The 20,141-nt window shown below is 40.7% G+C and overlaps 1 protein-coding gene across 4 annotated transcripts; it reads right to left on the bottom strand.

The window, feature by feature from the left end:
- Positions 1–39: 39 nt before the first annotated feature.
- LOC125509020 (ENHANCED DISEASE RESISTANCE protein (DUF1336)) lies at positions 40–19,748 on the bottom strand. Of its 4 annotated transcripts, none has more exons than XM_087526064.1 (22): positions 19,389–19,748; positions 18,058–18,132; positions 17,879–17,932; positions 17,732–17,797; positions 16,221–16,276; positions 16,044–16,111; positions 13,877–14,002; positions 10,802–10,859; positions 9,869–10,024; positions 9,703–9,798; positions 9,307–9,371; positions 9,164–9,235; positions 7,102–7,266; positions 6,800–7,011; positions 6,630–6,696; positions 4,674–4,849; positions 4,017–4,118; positions 3,751–3,798; positions 1,895–2,038; positions 1,637–1,732; positions 1,253–1,354; positions 40–369 (listed from the first exon to the last, which is right to left on the bottom strand). In XM_087526064.1, the coding sequence occupies exons 1-22, from the start codon at positions 19,647–19,649 to the stop codon at positions 283–285; spliced, it is 2,352 nt and encodes a 783-aa protein (XP_087382190.1). In that variant the 5' UTR covers positions 19,650–19,748; the 3' UTR covers positions 40–282. The 4 variants fall into 4 exon arrangements, with proteins under 4 accessions (XP_087382190.1, XP_048529817.1, XP_048529818.1 ...); XM_048673860.2 differs by having other exon boundaries at positions 9,924–10,024; positions 10,825–10,859; positions 19,389–19,747; XM_048673861.2 differs by lacking the exon at positions 17,879–17,932 and having other exon boundaries at positions 9,924–10,024; positions 10,825–10,859; positions 19,389–19,747.
- Between the last annotated feature and the right edge of the window lie 393 nt (positions 19,749–20,141).

Below are 20,141 nucleotides of genomic sequence, written 5' to 3'. Positions count from 1 at the left end.
ATAACCGACCTTTTCCCGTGTCTATTTGCTCGCGTCATATGCGTCATTAGGCAGTAGATTCATCTTCCATGCCAATATAGTATTTCTAGTATTCTTTCATGTATACTATAGGCACCAAGTATGTACTCTGTACATGTGATGTGACACAACTCTCGACCTGGGATCATTACATAGTGACCATGTTTTCCTTCTTACAAATGTGCACCTCCCAGAACTGAAGATTATGGTAGAAAATTGCGCAGATCTACCGTGCCATAGAAGGGGCGAGGAGATGGAATTAACTTAGATTGCTACAGCACCCTCAGGATTTACACGGTTTAGACGAACAGTGCCAAGAATGTACTCAGGCAGCTCTTTCTCTTCCTTTGCCTGCAAACACAAACATATTAGCATGACTCGCCTTGTTGATGCACAGAGTGAAGTCTAGGCCACTTCCTTTGTCCCCCAAAAGGATAGGATCGAAGACAAGCATGACATAAACCAGCAGGGGACCAGATCAAAATGGAGAATAGTCTTACAAACATTCTGAATTGCAGTTTCTGCAGGATTAAGTAACCACTAACGATGGGTTTGATAGAAAGAGTCGAAGAGTTGCGTAAAAGCTGTCAAGCCGTCTTGCAAAACCAGCTGGCTTCAAGGTTAGGTGTTCATCAGTTTTGCACAGGTTGCGAAGAGCGTTTGCCCAGTTTTGCAAAAAACAATGTTTGAAAAGCAATGACTTCTGTTGCCAAATTATCACTGAGATGAACAGAATACCAAATGTGAAAATGAGAAAGATAAAATATCTCATCCAGGTTAGGTTCCTTGTGGTGGAAGTGGAACCAGCTCACCCAGGTTCAAGTACTAGACTTGGCATGGGTCCTCGCATTTTCTGAATTTATTTCAGGCATTCCGGTGATGTGCGTTTAGTGGGAGACGAGCGTTCCCATCGACTACGAGGTGCCTACGGCGACTTCGTCAATCTCAAGATTTGCCGGCTCAGTCTCTCGGAGGTGCTCATAGGGGTGAGTGTACGTGCGTGTATGTGAGCGTCTTCGTTTGTAATGTGTTTCTAAAAAAAAAAACTCCCAAGCTTGCACCGTTTTGGATTCTGTTGGTACATTGAAGTGCTAAATAAATAAGATAGCTCGAAGTGCCATAGATATTTGTGGATTATTCATTTGCTGGAATCTACCATCAACTATGTGAGCAAATTGCGGAAAACAAAAATGCAAAAAAAAGGCGTTTCAAAGTCTGATTTGTATGATCATACCTCAACTAGAATAGCAAGATCCACGACGATGCTTGTCACATATCCCAGGACTAGGCCAATAATGCTCCGTGCAACAGAAGAGGAACCAATGTCAACATCTATCTGCAAAGTTATTTCATTTATACCAAGATTTGTTCAGATTCAACATAGCAAAAGTATAACCCTGGAAAGTAGGCAAAAAACAGATATGCGACAGAAAAATCAATACCATTGTTTCATCTAAATTTGTTATATATGTGCATTTTTTTGGTGGGGAATATACGTGCATTCTTTTGTAAGTTGGCTTCGAATTTGATCTTTACCATCGGGCTTATTGGGGTGCACGGTAGAGATACATATACCGAGGGTGTTCAACAAACGCAAAGTTTTGCAGTACTCAAGTACCTCGAGAAAGTTATCCTGCCGAAGATAATTGCATGTCACTGCTTTCCCCAGGAGGCAAGCTCTCGTCCCAACTGCACGCTTTACCATCCAATAACCCTGAGATCATTTTGTACGTGAGTTCACGTGCAAACACATGCGATTACTCAAGAAAAATACATGCAAGGTGAGAAGACAGTGACATGCAAAAATAGTGATATGCAATTAGTCAAGAAAAATAGTAACATGCAAGGTGATAAGATACAACACTAAAGTGTATACCTCAACAATACTTGGTATAAGCTTAAATCTGGCATCTCGAAATGCATCAGTTCCATCAATGAATCTACCCAAGAGAGAATCTTTGTTCACTGGCTTCTCTGCTGCGTAGTACATAACCAAGTTATAGTTTGGTTTTGCTGGAACCTACATGTTTATTCAAATGGAGTTAATCACTTGTGCAGGATGTCATCCATACAACAAAGATGACAACATATATGAGACGATTTAGATATTGAATGAGAGAAATTGTGTGCTTCTTCAGCATTTTACCCTTTTGAACAGGGAGGCCCCAACTGTAAATCTATTTAACCATATACAAGAAGAATGTACAGAAGAGGGGGGCGACAGGGGAGGGCTATACAAGGGGAATATTAGAGAAAACCACACTAAGAGAGAGGGAGGGAAACAAGAAGATCAAGCCAAGATCTAAGAGAAGAAGCTAAATCTTCCTTCATTCTTAAAGAAAGAAGAGGTCCCTTCTAAAACTAAACAGCCATGAAGCCCTGCTAGGAGCAATCCCATCAACAATCTTCATGACCTCAAAGGAGAAAGGCTTGTTAACTTTAAGCTTCACCTTAGATATCACCTCTTCCATAGACAACAGATGGGGATCGAAGTTAATTCCAAGGATATTCCAGCAGGAAGCACTGAAGCAACAGAGCCAGAAGAGGTGATTGCGAGTTGCCAGAGTATCCATGCTGCAGAGAGGACAATTAGTGCCACTAGGAAGACTGAATTGGCATCTCAGGAGCATATCTCTGGTGTTCAGGCTATCATTCAGGAGTGGCCAGGGGGGGTTACGATATGTTGAAGTTTACGGGGTACGAGGAATACAAGACCGAAATATGATCTGTACAGAGCACAGGTTGCGCATGTGGGGGAGGAAAAAAAATCCTAGGGCTCTGATATTTATATAAACGTGTATGTGCGGTATAGTATGCAGAAAACTCCTCATATAATGGGGATATTACACGGCTAATATATATGAGTATTAACATTCGACACCCTCTGGGAGCTTGTGACTGCGAAGATGGGAAGAGTGCTCATGGCAGCTTTAGTGACGGTGATCCGACCACCCAACAAGAAAAATATGAGCAGGTGGTTACCTGGAGTTCAATGAGATCAACGAGAGGTACGAAATCACTGGTCTTGGGTTTTAACAGACCAAAGGGAGGCTGTGGTAGTTTTGCAAACAAAAAGACCTGCTAAGTTGGAGGTTTTGTCATCCGCAACATTGATCGGTAGGAGGCAGGATTTATGATGATTGAGGGTGTGCACACTGGTCTGTTTGCACATTAGTCATTTGAAAAATGTAAAGTATTTGGTTCATACAACAGCTAGATAAATGTAACAGCCCTTTGCCAGTAGTGTTTGATAACTTATTGGGGTAGATCGAACCCAGGTGGGACACGACACAGACCCGCTTTCCCGGTTACTACGCAGTAACTGATATAGTTTCAGCATGTACAGCGAATGTTGTACACAGGCGGAGGTTCCTAAATTGATGGATATAACTTTAACTTGGTTATATCTGTATCTGTATGTATGCTCCAGAAAAAATTCTTTAGCTGACCATAACTGGTTACAGATTGCAGTAAGATCACGTGTGAACTTTTACAATAAAATCTAAAGTTGCATCAAAGAATCCACATATTTGTTTAGTTCTCAAACTATTGGCTATAATACTGTACAATTTCCCTTCAAGCTACCTAAAATACAAAAAATATTCTACCCTTCAAACTACCTAAAATAGAAAACAGATTCTTAAAAGGGTGCTAGGCCAGCGGCAGGGTGGCGCATAGCACCTAGGCAGCCACCATTTAAGACAACGAATAAAAATTGACAACAGTACTTACCTGTAAATTTACAACCAGTATGAAGGGAATCTTCTTTGCAGCTTCAGACTGTAATTTAAATATCGGAAAAAAATTAAGCATACATTAATAGGTATGTTGTGTCATGTCAGAGTAAGGCACTACAAACAACTTCCTCTTGAGTCTGCATTAATGCAACAAGGAAGCTCCCACTATAATGTATGCTAGAAAGCTGTTTGTACGAAGTTCTCTGTACTAAAAGTGGTGTTGGTTTGCAAGTGGGATTAATGCTCATTCAACAATTTTACCTGAACAAGGCTTTTTGGGTGCAAGGCAACCGAGTCAAAGCGCTCGTTAACCTTGAACCAATCAACTGCAATAAGCTTTAGAAGAGGATCACCTCCAGCAATCTGTTTAAATCAAGTTAACATCAAGAGACAGGCCAAACAAGGAGAAACAAAAACAGTGTCAGAAGTAATTCTGGCCCCAAAATGAACTCTGCATTAATTGCAAGATCTCTAGCCGATTGGGGCCATTTTCTCAAATGACCTTGCCGGGATAGGTGTTTTAACACAAAGCATACCTCCTCACTATATCAGATGTACAGAAACTAGATTGGAGATGTGGAAGCACTAGCCGCATGCAGGTGCAGCAACCTCAACATATAATAGCATTAATAAAACAAAGGTCTACCTGTTAAGTGGTATACCCAAATGCTGGGTGAATATATATCTAACCAGTTCGACAGGAAGTTAACTAGTGACAGCTGCATAAACTTATAGGTCCTTCATAACAATAGCATTCAGGCAGCCACATTTGTTAACCATAGCAACCTTATCCTGAGATCTTTGAAACGGTAGAAACCATATAACGGCTCATTCTTGTCATTGACTAGTGGAGAAGTAAATAAGGTAGTTTTAATAATTCTCTTGATTAATTAGTAGAATAACTTGTAATACTCTGACCTTGGCGTAATCTGTCAAGTAAGTCTTCCCTCTTATCATAAACTTCTCTCCACCAGGTGAACTCCAAGAATTTGGGTCATCTTCACTTTTCGCTTGTCGAACGGTGCCATGGAAATGGCTCGAGTCAATAGCTATGGGAATAGAATTTGTAACCAATTCGCTCCTCTCAAGCGAAGCTGTAGGGAAAAAAATGAACAAGAATTTCAACTTGGAGTTGAATAAGAAGTAAAAAACAAATTTGAGAAGAACAGCAAAACAATGATACACCAATCCAGAACTCTGGATTCTAGTAGGAGATGATGTCCTTTTCCCCTGGAGATGGAAAATTCGTCCACTAGGTTTTATTAATTTGCAAATTCTTTCTCAGCTAGTTAATAAAATGAAATTGGCTGATATCATGTGATATTAGTATAGAAATCATCATGGGGAAAGTTGATCGTTGAAATAATAATTGATAGGGTAGAGGTAGAAACTATCAATTCTTCTACGAAATCAGAATTATTACAAGAAATCTATGGACAAGTATAGATTTGACCCATTTTGACCCTCTTTTTGGGAATGACAGACATATATGTACAACTATAGTGATTCTTATCACCCTCGTATTTATTACCCTGCAGAGGAGACAAATCAAATTGAGTGGCATCTACGTATGCACCAACTATTGTTCCCTTTGCCCTTGAAGCAAGAGAAAGACAATCTCCAACGACAGAGTGCATATTTGGATGCATCATCCCATGCAGGCAAAAGGTAAGAATGCAGCAACAGGATGCCCGGATCATAAATCAAACAACATGCCACACGCAGACCATCAGTTTGGATGAATTAAGACATATCAATTGGTGACTTCAATCTTTCTTTAGTTTAGTCCATATATCTAATCATATGCAAAATGAGTGAAATTTGCAACTTGCAGTATAGCACTTGAAGAGCTGAAGGAGTAAATGTGTGCTACTACAATTTGGATGCCTCCTTACATCAATCAACAAGTTGAAATAAATTATGAAGTGAAGATATTAGATTTACATTTTGAAAGGATGCTAGTACTGACTATGAGTGTTTGTACGGACAGGTATCAGTACAGAAACATGGAAAAACGAAATGTACTACTCCCTCCGTTCACTTTTGTAAGACGTTTTAGACATTTAAGGCAGTACCCAAAACAGTTCAATTTCAGCTGTCTTAAACGTCTTACAAAAGTGAACGAAGGGAGTACAGAAACATGGAAATCGAAATGTACCGAATGAGTACAAAGGTGGGTGATTAACTTTAAGAGCGTAGTGTTAGGCAGTGGTTACAGTTCACTAGCTGTTACCATGTCAACAAAATAGGTCAGGTTACTTCCAATGTTTGCATGTGCTTACTGCCATACAAAGAGAGATGTGACTCGAGTTTTTAGCGTGTTACCAAATACGTGTGGAACGGAGGGAGTACATTACTGTGGCAGCCTGTCAGGCACCGTAGCAGTGCCCTACAATATGGTGCCCTACACACAACCGTGAACCTAGAGTAATATAGCATGCATCAGAAATACATGGTATGGTTTCATTTGATACATAGTTTCCTTGTCAATTTCTGGGTGTTGTTTCAAAAAATATTAATAAGCACCATATTTCGCAAATATAGCCAAGTATGTTCCTTAAACTATCTCCCCTGCCAAAAAAATGTTCCTTAAACTATCTGAACATATTGCCCCAAATGTGCTCTATGAAAACGCCATGCTTTTGTGCTTCCCCAACACACTATTTAATATCTGTTTAATTGACACTTGCGGACTTGCCTATGTGTATATACAAATCTTTTTTGGCGGGCGTATATATACATATCTCTATGGCACAAATGTATACAGACTGGTGTTTGTCTATGTGCACACATGCATATATATTGGTGTGCATCACTACAAGACTCAGTGGTGCTGAAAAGGTAGAAATATCTCAAGTGTTTTATCATTATGACCTTTAGTTCGCTTCATAGCTAAACCTGCAATGGCCCATGATACGTTCTTCAACTTCACCTTTCCAGCCTGCATAGAAATTTGCAAAGAAAATTGGATCTCCATTTATAACTGAACACAACAATATGACCGTTTGGATTACATAATTATGGTTTAAAACCATAAATATTACCTTCGGGGTTGTAACATCATCATCATCATCATCATCATCACTATCACCTTCAAAGGATTCTCCTCTAACAAGTGCATCATAGAACTCATCATTAGGTTCTGAATATTCAAGTTCACTCTGGATGATCAAGGATTCAGATACTTTTGACTTCACTACTGTTGAAGGCAAATCAGGTGTGATGGCTGGATTTGCTGCAAAGTATTCTCTTAGACCTGTTCAATCATATATGCAAACAACATCGTCATTGCATTATCCAATTTGTTGAGATAATATTTTTTGCAATAAAAGAAAGAATGGTCAACCTGCTACTTGGCTGAGCAGAGCAAAAGGGATACTTCTCTCAAAATTTGAGGAGGTCCTTCTCCTCCATCTGTCCCAGAAACATGGGGAGATCTCCACCATGCGAGTAACAATGCACTTCGGAGTAGATTCTGATGTGTTTAACCTCTTTATTTCCCATGTTGTGGCTGGAAGGAGAAGGTTAAGGCACTTAATAAATTCCAACAAAATGTAAAAAAAAGAAGACATTGGACAAATTTCAGTATTGCAACTACGAGAATGGTGGTTGAAGCCATTTATGAACAGCTAGGGTAAAGGCACTTTCCACCCATGTTGATTATAGCAGGTGCAATTTATTTCATCTTGACCTTCATGCTATTAAGTTCCATGCACCAACTAGTAGAACCAAAAGTCCAACTAATGGAGAAGGCTGGGCTATCCACATATACTTCAATACCCCCTCTCACGTGTAGGCTCCACCAGGCCTCAAACGTGTTATCAATGAAGTTGGAAACAACTTTTGTGGATAGCACATTGGCCGGGTCTTGAACTGGAGACCTCTTGGCTCTGATACAGGCAACTATGGCCTTGCCGCTGACGATCGCCATACATGTGTCAAGTGTAATAGCTAGCTGTGTTGTTTCTCCTTTGTATATGGTTAAATTGTCAGGTGTAATAGCTAGCTGTTGGTTTCTCGTCTCTAGACGGTTATATTTGCATATTTACTTGTGTATTCGGGCCCTTTGGCCCAATAGCAATACTCCCTCCGTAACAAAATATAGTTCATATAGATTTTTAAAGAAGTCAAGCATTGTAAATTTTGACTAACTTTATTGACAAAAACATCTACGCCTACAATACCAAATAAATAGCTAGCTGTGTTATAGAGAAATGCTATTCATCACCCAGGGGTTGCATAAGTTATTTTGCACCCACGGGTTTCCTACGTCCTTACATTCAGAACTTACGTTTGGTGTACAAATAGTTACGTTTACATTAGTCCGCTACGTAAAAATCGGCATACGAAAAGCTAGATATGAGTCATAAAACAACAAAAATTACATTTATATGTATATTTTATGACGTGTTTTTTTACATTTGTAGTTTTACATCGCGTAAAACAAAATTACAGTCGATATACATTTTCTTATGTTCTTCTTTACTTCTTACATAGGACAAAATTTACATCACTTGGTTGAGGTGGTTTCTTGATGATTTTGGTGTTTCTACTACTGCACCCACTCCTCTCTCATCAGACAGCACCCATGCGATCAGCATTGTTGGAGGTCCTGTAAAGCATGAGCTCACCAAACATATTGATATGGATGATGCTTACATGAGATCGAGGTGCAAGACCAGATTGTGGATCACAAGTTCGTGCCTTCCTGAGGTTCAGCTAGAATATTTTTTACTAAGCACAAACTCGACCTCAACACAGCCATTTTCTCTTCAAACATGTATAATTAAGCTCAACAAAGTTTGTGCCTTCCCGAGCTTCAGCTAGCAGATTTCTATAGGATCATATTTGCAGATGTACTATTGTAGTTCTGTATATTCTGGCCCCTTTGGCCCAATAGCAATACAAGGTCCATTCATCTAACGGCATGCACTATGGTGACACAGGCCCGAGGCAGACGACCACGGTCCAGCCATCAGCGGGTGTGATGTGCACACGTTACGGTGACAAGACATGGGTGCAACGCAAGGCAATCGTGACTCATCACAGGTCGAATTTCCCCACCATGTGAGCCATTTCAGGTTAGGATCTAGCAAGTTTACTTTTACCGCAGGGAATTATTAATGATCCTTCAAGAAGATATATAATCTATAGTAAAAGTAACTATGCAACCCATTTAGGGTTAGTGTTGAAATATCAATTAGTTTTACTTCTAGTTATAAACTTATAATGTACATATACCAAAAGGGCCAATATGCAAATTTATTTTTAGTACACAACTTGAAATGAAGTGATCATACTCTCTGAACATAGGTTGAACATGCCAAAAGTTATGGTACAGATAAAACGAACTCAGTGACTCATGGTCTACAACTGCAAGAAAACTAATCAAGAAAGGTCAATCTTACGGTTGATATGTGTACGCTCATATCCATGTCTTGGAGGTTTTTGCTTGTGACTAGCAGGACTTTGCAAAATGTCTGCATAGAGGGACAAAGAAAGGTAACATAACTAAGTTAACTTTGAAAATGTAAAAGATCATGTTACTTACTATATGCCCCATCTTGTCCACGAAACCATTGTCTGGAAAAGACAAAGTCCTTCTTTGATTTCCACCTGAGAACAGTCCTCATACTTAGTAGAAGTAGTATTTTTCACAAACTGCTGACCAGGGGACAACAGTAACTCTTAATAAACCTAACATCACCACACTTAAAGCAGAAGTGGTATCCTAAACTAAAACAAGCATGATTTACTAAGCTCAAGATCTCCAAAAATGGCTACTAATCGTGCTTCAAAAATCATTTGAGATCTTCTACAATTATTTGCCTTTTGTACTAAAAACAATACAGCAAAAAGTATTTCTTTAATAATCAGGCCATTGTTGTTAAAATTGCATCACAATCATATAGAGGGAATAACCCAAACTGTAATGAGAGGAAAGTACCAGTTTAAATATTTTGGCTCATAGGTCCCGTAAACCACATCACAGTACCCATCAATTGTTTCTACCAACTCCAAATCAGAAATCAACATATCCCACCTGCATGGGAGAATCTTATTAGAGCTAGCTGGCAATGTATTCAGAGATAACATGCATTTGTTTCACCCACAAAGAGAAAACATCTAATATATTTACTGTAAAGACCAAATCAACTGCTAGCTTACTCGTGTCGCTTATGCTTATCCCGACTGAGAACCATTTCGAACACTGTGTCGGGATTTGCACCAACCACGCCAATAGACTTGAGAAGTATCCCCTTTCCACCCTGCAAGAAGCAGTAATTAGCAAAAGTTTTTAAAGGTAGAGCCTATTTCTTTCAAAAACGAGGGCAATAGAAGGGTGGATAACAGCTTCAGAAAAGTGAGATGCATGCTCATTTCATGCCTAAAATTGAACACTTTGCTCCAAGGGTTAACATTAAAAACTGACTTAAGAAATCAACATCGTGATTTGACCAATTTTCAGCAAGAAAGTGAAACTAAGATACAAATAGGAACGTTATCTTGCCAAAAGTTTGGCAATAAACCAAACACAAGCTAAATGTGATAGATGAATTGGGATACCAATGGCTTCAGAGAAAACAGGCCCTAAACCACAGCAAGCATTCAGAAAGAAATTGCTGGTTGCTAGGGATGGAAGCGGATGCTCTGAAGCAATTAATCCAACACTTTAAGCATTTCACTCACTAAAGCACATAGCTATGTGGTTCTAATTTTGTACTTCAGATTTCTGTCAAATATTTGAATTGGCAAAAGCTGTAAAGAAACTAGTCTAGACAAGTATTAGCTAGCAATATGGTCATGGAATAGGGTTGTCTGACTAAACATTGACTCATTTGGACATATATCAGCGACTTATAATCTGTTATGCAGCTTGCTTATTGCTAATCGCTCGGTACTGAATTACATGTTGCTTGTGAAAGATTGATAGCTCAACAACCATTAAGGTAATGGATCATGACAAAGCAGTCGAGAGTTCATTGAGCATCAGCTTATCACAACCATCTTACCAATAAGCTACAGCAATATCTTATACATTTAACCTTGTAAAGCAAAAGAACTTCACCTTTGAGTTTGCAATATCTTCAAAAATTCTAATTCCTGCATGATGATAACAAAAATAGAGATAAATCCGATTTCTGATATCTAGAGATGACTCAACAGAATGAGAAAAAAATTCATATTTCTTCATCTGCATCTAGGGATATTGTTAAAGAGTGTTGAAGTACCTTTCTTGATCATCTTAGATTATTGACTGAATCGACCGGGCATGCAACTCAATACAGTTAGTATTAGAAAATGATCAAGTGCTACAGCCTGACCATAATTCATAGCAGTTAGCACTACTAACGGAGGGAGTGTAGTTTCTAGGGGACCCACAATAATTCCACTAATTTCTACATGGTACCACTTGATAACTTAAATCACACCCCTCATCACTGCCTCCGTTATCACCCTCTGTTCATTCACACCACCAGACATTTGCAGGAAATCACGACCTGTCTTTCCCACCCTAGCTGCAACCAGCAGTGGTCTTGAGTGTGCATATGCAGGCTGCAACAGAGTAGCTGTATCACCGTGCTTGTAGGTCACAAGCAATGGGCCTCTGTTAGTGATGCGCTTGCACTTTGTGTGCTGTTGTTGGGCTGCTGCGTGAAAGAAGATGAGGAAGATGTTCAGGTCGTCTGATTTGTGTGGCTGCTAGAAGAGATAACTAGAAGGAGGAATCACAAATCAGCTGGCATCACTAGGAGGAAAGAAAAGGAGGAAAGAAGTGGCGTTGTGCTGCTGCTGTTCTGCTAGTTGCTACATTAAGCAGACAGAGAAGAAAAGCTGCAAAAGGTTGCTGTTTTGGGTAGAGATGATGGAGACCAAGGATAAGGGCATGTCGGCAGATGAGTACTTGATCTCGGTAGAGGCCATGTTAGAGGTGGTCAAGGTGATCATGGTAGACATGATGGCCCTAGTGGTGAGTACAACAATGGTGGTGGGTGACAAAGTCGTGGCAACTGACGCAAGCTTCAGTGAAGTATCGAAGAGGTCTCAGCACGGGTATTGCAGTATGTAACAAGATGGGCATGTGATATCAACCCCATGTTGATGTGTAGTGTTTGACAGTGACGGTTAGTGAGTCTAAGAGTTCAAGACTTCAAATCTGTAATCTGGTGAGAATCTACAACAAAGACCGATTGTAATTTTCAGTACTATAAAATAAATGAAGGGGGTGAGTTCCTGTGGTACAGGGGCACAAAAGTAGTGCACTCAGGGAATGCTGATATGTAGGGGATGAGTTATCAACTATTGTTTTCTGTGATGCAACTATGTATGCTGATAAGAAACAGTTAAACACAGGTTACAACAACAGACTCAATTATAAATCATATAACTCCCGTATCAGAATAGCAAACTGCAGAACTGCTAGTATCAAGTTAGATCCTTCCAGATCAATGTAAGATTTTGTAGTCCGACAAGCTGGAGTAATCAAAAGAGGCACAGTAGCAGGACCATATAACTAGTCTTTTTTTTTAGTTGGCCATATCACTATATTCATTGGAACAGAAGACCAGAAATATGTAACTGCAAACATGCACAGTACCTTATTAAGCTATAAATAGCCAATAGCTCCAAACTGTCGGACAAACTAATCAGATTTTGCTTTTGTGGGGATAACTAATAAGATTAACTGGCGGTTAAATTGATGTACCAGAGGTATATAGCAATTAACTGGCGGTTAAATACACACATGTATGATCAGGATTCTCGACTTTGTATAAACTCTATATGACTCAAATCCAATTTATTGTGCATGGTTCCTCTTGTAGCACAAAACTGTTGACAGCATCTTACAGAAGATTAGAAGATGAATTAAGATAAAACAGTGTCTTACAAAAAATGCTAACTCATTGCATGTCTAGTGAAGCACAGAGTTACAAAAGATGATATGTGTGACTTCATGTATGTAGATATACTTGAGTAACCATCTGAAAGCATAACTTTAGAGAGGAAACCAACAAGTGAATACAGGCAGATGCACCATATTGCTTTTTAGGGTGCCAATCGGTGTAGCATAAGGATATACTCCCTCCGTTCACAAATATAAGATGTTCTAACTTTTTTCTGAATCGGATATACAAGGAGATATCCCATGGTGTTGTGGATGATGTGGTGTTAGTTGACGATAGTCGGACGGGGGTAAATAGGAAGTTAAGAGTTATGGAGACAAACCTTGGAATCAAAAGGGTTTTAGGCTTAGTAGAACTAAAACCGAGTACATGATGTGCGGTTTCAGTACTACTAGGTGTGAGGAGGAGGTTAGCCTTGATGGGCAGGTGGTGCCTCAGAAGGACACCTTTCGATATTTGGGGTCAATGCTGCAGGAGGATGGGGGTATTGATGAAGATGTGAACCATCGAATGAAAGCCGGATGGATGAAGTGGCGCCAAGCTTCTGGCATTCTCTGTGACAAGAGAGTGCCACAAAAGCTAAAAGGCAAGTTCTACAGGACGGCGGTTCGACCCACGATGTTGTATGGCGTTGAGTGTTGGCCGACTAAAAGGCGACATGTACAACAGTTAGGTGTGGTGGAGATGCGTATGTTGAGATGGATGTGTGGCCACACGAGGAAGGATCAAGTCCAGAATGATGATATACGAGATAGAGTTGGGGTAGCACCAATTGAAGAGAAGCTTGTCCAACATCGTCTGAGATGGTTTGGGCATATTCAGCACAGGCCTCCAGAAGCTCCAGTGCATAGCGGACAGCTAAAGCGTGCGGAGAATGTCAAGAGAGGTCGGGGTAGACCGAATTTGACATGGGAGGAGTCCGTTAAGAGAGACCTGAAGGATTGGAGTATCACCAAAGAACTAGCTATGGACAGGGGTGCGTGGAAGCTTGCTATCCATGTGCCAGAGCCATGAGTTGGTCGCGAGATCTTATGGGTTTCACCTCTAACCTACCCCAACTTGTTTGGGACTAAAGGCTTTGTTGTTGTTGTTGTTGTTGTTGGATGTATATAGACAAGTTTTAGAGTTTTAGTGTGTCTGTTCACTCATTTCAGTCCATATGTAGTCCATATTGAAATATCCAAAACATCTTATATTTGTGAACGAAGGGAGTACCATTTAATGTTCGAACAAATCTCCATTCATGTGCTTCAAGTGCATCTCCAGTATCACCTCCAAAGTTTGTGTTAACCCTTTCATGGCTTTGAAGATCGGAGGACTGCCGAAGGAGCATTTCTGGTCCTGTAACGGAAGACATAATAAAAGAATTGTTGATAAGCAAGAAATCAGCCACGTTTTACTTAACTTCTAGTATAATGCAACATTTATGGTAATATAATGTAGTTCAAAAATAATAATACTTTGCAATTGCATTAACTCAGTATTAGGATAATCCACAAACAAATTATAGAGCAAGACATTCAACATGGTATCATGTGCACTAAGATACAATGGCAGCTCAAATTGTCTGGAGGAAATTTTCACATCCAGAAGTTATCCAGTCTCTTTGGAGGATTTTATTAGAGGTCTTTGGTTAGGAGGTGCAACTTATCGTTGGGGGGGCGGGGGGGGGGGGGGGGGGGGGGTCAGAATCATTGGCTATTGAGGGGAAACTTCTCAAGGCAATCACTGATGTTGTACCAATTGTCAAAGTACTTGCAGAAATGGAAGCTGCTGCTGGAAGATCGAGAAAGCTCCCTGAGGGTTCAGGTGATTAAGATGATCCAAGAGATGGCAAAGTGATTCCCTTCGTGTCTAAGGCTATGACTGTATTAGAGTAAACTGGAGAAAAGCCCATGTGCTGTGGCATTAGTTGGTAATGTATTTTGTTCAATAACCACAGGTACTTGTGATTTGATGACATTGCAGTCCCTTTAACCCTGCAAGTGTTCACAAGTATGGCTGTAAAATGTGTGGTACGTTTTTTTTAGCGGGGGTGGTAGGGTGTTAGCAGGTCACAAGTACTCCCTCTGTCCCATAATATAAGAACGTTTTTCAAGCTATGTTAACTTGAAAAATGTTCTTATATTGTGGGACGGAGGGAGTACATAACATGCGAGTCTCTATTACTAATGTCACAGTACATGGGGGTTTCTGAAATTCATTGTATTATTAGTATATGATTGGTGACATTTACTCGATATGTAGATCTTTTAGTCCATAAATAACCGAATAGGAATAAGCTCACTTTTGCAGAGTATAAAACATAAACGTGTGTTTCAATGTAAAATAGCACGACATTCAAAATGAATCAAATCATCTAGAAGATAGCCAGCAAATTTTGTTCTCAATAAAATCATATTGGTGGATAAATCCGAAGATAATAGCAGTTTACAAATTTACCAGAATGGAATTGGACTTGAGTACGCATTTCCCAACTAAGCTAAGGAACTGGCCATTCTTATAGTTTACTCAGCTAAGGAATTGGCTCCCAACTAAGTGCACATTTGTACAGCGAGAAACTTGCATTTCCAATCCATATTCCACACTGGCAAATAGCACGACACTCAAAATGAATCAAATCATCTAGAAGATAGCCAGCAAATTTTGTTCTCAATAAAATCATATTGGTGGATAAATCCGAAGATAATAGCAGTTTACAAATTTAGCAGAATGAAATTGGACTTGAGTACGCATTTCCCAACTAAGCTAAGGAATTGGCCATTCTTATAGTTTACTCAGCTAAGGAATTGGCTCCCAACTAAGTGCACATTTGTACAGCGAGAAACTTGCATTTCCAATCCATATTCCACACTGGCAAGGGCATCTACAGGTACAGTAAAACTCCTCCATCTAGTTATCCTCCATACTGCTTAGACTTCCTGCCATGACAGAGGTTGCTAATTTGGTTTGCTTTCTAGTAAATTCCCTTGCTGCTTGCTTGGTTCGCTCCGTTGGAGCTACCTCGCTGCGTTCGGCTGCAAATCGCTAATGAGCCAATGCAAAAAAAAAGACCCATCTACGCTGGCAAACACCAGAACGGCAACCTAAAAACAGGCACTGTTGCGAAAAAAGACGCTCAAAAGAAATAGCTAACCTTTAGCCCACAACCCTGGGAAAAAGAACACCACGAAAAAGGTGCGCGTACCCTTCTAATCATCATACAAGTTGATATTATTAGGGCTTACAGAAAAGCCTACACTAACTTCTAATCTTGGATAGGTAGCTTCATTTAGACACCTTTTTTTTGCTTTCTCTCTGTCAGTTGTACAAAAAATACATGCAGTAGAATGCTACTGTTCTCCGTCAAGAAAAAACTGATATTGTAGCTTTATCACGTTACCTTTGCCAATGCGTACAAGTTTCCCCAAGCCTCTTCTTACCCGAGGTCGATGCCCATCGAGATTAAACCTCCAAGTGTAAACAGTTATATGTCATGCTTTGACTCAAGAAAAGCAGTTTAACTTCAAAAGTGGAAAATAAAGAACTGATTATCATCCTCATTGAAAAACTTCCATACTCGTTTTCACTCTGCAATCTGTTCCAGTTGGCCCCTCTTGTCAGGTCATACTCAGCCTGTTATGAAATATAAATAAAAAGACTGTTCAAGTGAAAGTAACAAGAACAAATCAAATGCAGCAGGGATTGATTATCCATTACATAACAAATGGAGGCACAACTTCTAACTATACAAAGAATAACTCCTGTATATACATTCACAAAAAGAAACTCCTGTATATACATGAGCAATTCAATGATCCAAACAAACAATTTTATACATTAAATTATGTTATGGGCTCGTAAAGCAACAATGACACTACTAACACCAAGGAACAAGTGTGAGCACTAATTGTAATAGTATTAAATGCACTTCTTATGTTACTCCTTTCCAAAACACATTCATATTATTTTTATCTGTAGCCAAACTTTGTAAAGTCTGACCAAGTTTATATTAAAGAAATATCAACACCAACTATATGAGCATATATGCCATGATAGACCCAATGATATTGCTTCGGTACTGTAAATGCTGATAACTTATCTATAAACATTGTCAAACTTCACAAAGTTCGACTTAGACTAAATTAATACGCAATGTATTTCGGAACAGAGGGAGTATTTGCCAATTGCTAGCACTTCAACATTCCAGAATTTCCCCATACAAAAAAAAATCAAGAATTCTCGACTCATTCCTCCGGTCCTCCTTCTCTCACACCAGCAATCAGGTTTCTAGCTAGCAAGTTATATTTTGAGCACAAACTATTCAAGTGTCATATTTACATTTTCTCGCAGAACGCACATGTGGTTGTGATGATTCGTGGGCTTATACCAACCAGATTTTGTAAAACTGCTTTTGTATTTGCCAGATCTTTCGGTACAGTCCCCAGGTTTGAGAACTTGGTAATTGCTTTTCGTAAAACCCGGTAACTGTACCAAAAGATCTGGCAGTTGCGTCAACTAACCTGGCGTAGTTGCTTTTTTGAAGAAAAAAAACTGGTAATAAGGTAAAGAGACATGCTGAACTCTGTTCGCAGCGGTACAAAGAGATTAGGTGGGCACACTGTACCGAGCGCGGTACAAAGAGATTAGGTGGGCACACTGTGTAGTCACGTCCTTTATATTTAGCACACTTATGTGGCCCGTAACAAGTCTCTTGCATTGCAAATTTAAGTTAATCAGATCACAACAGTATTAATCACCTGATTACATGCTAAATTCTTCTGTGTATTCATCAGAAACCTACATTTCTCTTGCAATATTATGGCAGTTCATATCATAGAGAAAGAGCAAGAATATTATCCGGTGAGTTATCACAATTTTAATACTAATAACGCAAGTGGGAAATAAGGAAAATGAATTATATCGGTATATTTACTTCAGCAGAAGTGCCTTAAACAGAAGCATTATTTTAGCTTGTTAGGGTAAAACTTGGTCCAGTTGAACAAGGGAATTGGTGTATTGCTTCAATAAACACCAGAACTACTCTATCTGGATAAAAGCAAGTAGTATTTGACAGTACTTGCTTAATACCTGTTGTTTAGCCTGCTCAAATGCTTCAGTCCATTTCTGAGCTTCACCAGGAGTTGCACACGCAATCTAGTAAAAGACAGTAACAATAGATCTTTCATTGCCAGGAGAACTGTATGCAAACACACAAGAGTGTAATAAGATGAATACCTCTCCTTTCTTCGTTTGATCCAATCTACTGTACAACCTCAAGACATAAACATCCTAGGTTTTCAAAACATATATATATATATATATATCAGATATTTCTTTAATAAGAATATATGTCTGTTCATTCACTTCATTGTCAACTGAAGCACCAATACAAAATTAGACCATTACGGCATTACCCCGTGGTTGACCTTTTTGCGACCAACCTCCTCCACCACAAGAGTGTGACTGACAAAACCCTTTCGGATAGGTTCCTACAAGCAGATGTTTATGAGTAAAGTAATCCTCCACAAGAATGCCCAAGAAAAACTTGAGAGATAAAATTCTGCAAATGAAGAACCATTGTGGCAGTGTCCAAACATAAGTCCACCCATATGTGGTAGTAGTTCGCGGGAATCAAGGCGCACACCCTTGGTGGGACGTGGCCTAGGTGGGCCGCAGACCCACTCCCGCATGTTGTGTTGACCATCAAGTCAAGGCAAGCATGTTGTTAGGTGGGTCCATGGGTAAGACCGGCCTGGTTTGTGAGAGCTGGGCAGGTGAAATTTCAAGACGGTGTGCGGGAACTTGTCCTGCCCAACAGCGAGCAACGCAGGAGAATTTTCCCGGCATGTATGCATCTCGGTAAAGCTGTTGCCTTGTGAACATGAGGTCACGGGTTCGAGTCCTGGAAACATCCTCTTGCAGAAATGCAGGGAAAGGCTGCGTACAATAGACCCAAAGTGGTCGGACCTGTCCCCGGACCCTGCGCAAGCGAGAGCTACATGCACTGGGCTGCCCTTTTTATAACATCTCGGAACAACTCCTACATGAGAATGCGGTATTCTGTAGCTGATAAGACACATGCAGGACACACTGACCAAGGTATTGATGTCAAAATCCCCTGAGGGTACACATTTAAAACGCACACACAACTCAGCATTTTCTTCCGAATTCCCCCACTTCTGACAAGTTTGGTGGTAAAATCTTCAGCGGAAAAATAAGCGCACGTGCATCATATATTAGCATAGCAGCAACTGAACCACAACTGTGTAGAATTTACAAACCAGATTAACCTCCAAATGCACATTTAAGCATTTCTCAGTAGATACGACACGTCCAAATGCATGGACACCACATTCCCTCGTAACAAAATAGGCTTTCTCAACTCCCATGGACGTTTCAATTCTCGCCCGTGCAAAGTTCTACCTCTACCTCTACCTATTTCGCAAAAAAGAAAAAGGAAAAAAAACTCTACCTCTACCTCATGCCAAAATCAAGTCAGGAATTGCAAGGACAGAGTATAATTCGCACAATTCAGCAGTTCATCTAAAAACCCCCACAACTGTGACTAGACAGACCTAACAAACAAGCAGTAAAGCAAGACGTAACTGAGCGGTCCCGGCTTCATCCACAACTCTGACGAGCCATAACCCGAAATCCCCCAGAATCAAAGGGACCATCAGGCGCATCAGAACCAAAATCTAGCGGCGAGAGCAGAGCGCGGAGAGAGGGGGCGAGGGGAGCTCACGAGTCCCGGGTTGTCGTGCGGGTCGCGCTTGTACATGGCGACGCACTTGCCGCGGATGACGAGGAAGCGGAGGTGGCAGTACTCGTGGCCGATGGAGTTGACGCCGAGGTGGTAGACCCACCCGGAGTACTCCGACGAGCTCCGGCCGCTGCCGCTGCTCCGGCTGCCGGCGTCCGGCGAGCCCGGCTCCGAGTTCTCCACCTCGATCACCTCGCCGGCCGGCGGAAGCGGCGAGGGCGGCTGCGCTGTCGTCGCCGCCATCTCCGACCGCGTCCGGTGGCGAAGGGGCGAGTGGTATTTTCGGTCGCGCGCTTGGCTTCTCGCGTTATTATTTTCTGGGGCCGGGCCGTGGACACCTCACCTCGGCTCAGATGTTACCGCTCCCATCACGCCGAAGCTGCGCTGGAAAGGTAGCCGTTGGCCTCGAGGTGTCGCGTCACCGTCGCCTCTGCCTTTCTTTTTCGTTGGAAGAAGTCCTCGGATTATGTATGTTTTGAAACAAAGCCCTTGGGTGGGTGTGCATGTCGGCTGCGGCCAGCTGTCAATGGCTGGAAATGAATGTTAAGTAGGTGGGTGTGACTGAATTAATCGAGAATTACAGGTCGAAAAAATATGAAACATGAACCATGCATGCACGTTGCACGGTCAGAAACTTGGCAGCAGTACAATGTTGAACGAAATGGGTTTCAGTTTGTTCGCCAGGGTACAAGGAGCGGGTGACGGCAACGAATATTATCAACTTTTTTGCACGGA

The sequence above is a fragment of the Triticum urartu genome, chromosome 5A (assembly GCF_056163025.1).
Source record: "Triticum urartu cultivar PI428250 chromosome 5A, HENAU_Tu73, whole genome shotgun sequence".
NCBI lineage: Eukaryota > Viridiplantae > Streptophyta > Magnoliopsida > Poales > Poaceae > Triticum > Triticum urartu.
This window is presented reverse-complemented; position numbering and strand designations above follow the sequence as displayed.

What these genes read in the sequence shown, in the direction of transcription:
- LOC125509020 (XM_087526064.1), bottom strand. Translation starts at nt 19,649, where the DNA reads ATGGCGGCGACGACAGCGCAGCCGCCCTCGCCGCTTCCGCCGGCCGGC. An exon ending in TGGACAAGATGGGGCATATA is followed by an intron (nt 9,236 to 9,306) that starts GTAAGTAACATG and finishes CCCTCTATGCAG; the next exon opens with ACATTTTGCAAAGTCCTGCT. An exon ending in TTATACCAAGTATTGTTGAG is followed by an intron (nt 1,733 to 1,894) that starts GTATACACTTTA and finishes AAATGATCTCAG; the next exon opens with GGTTATTGGATGGTAAAGCG.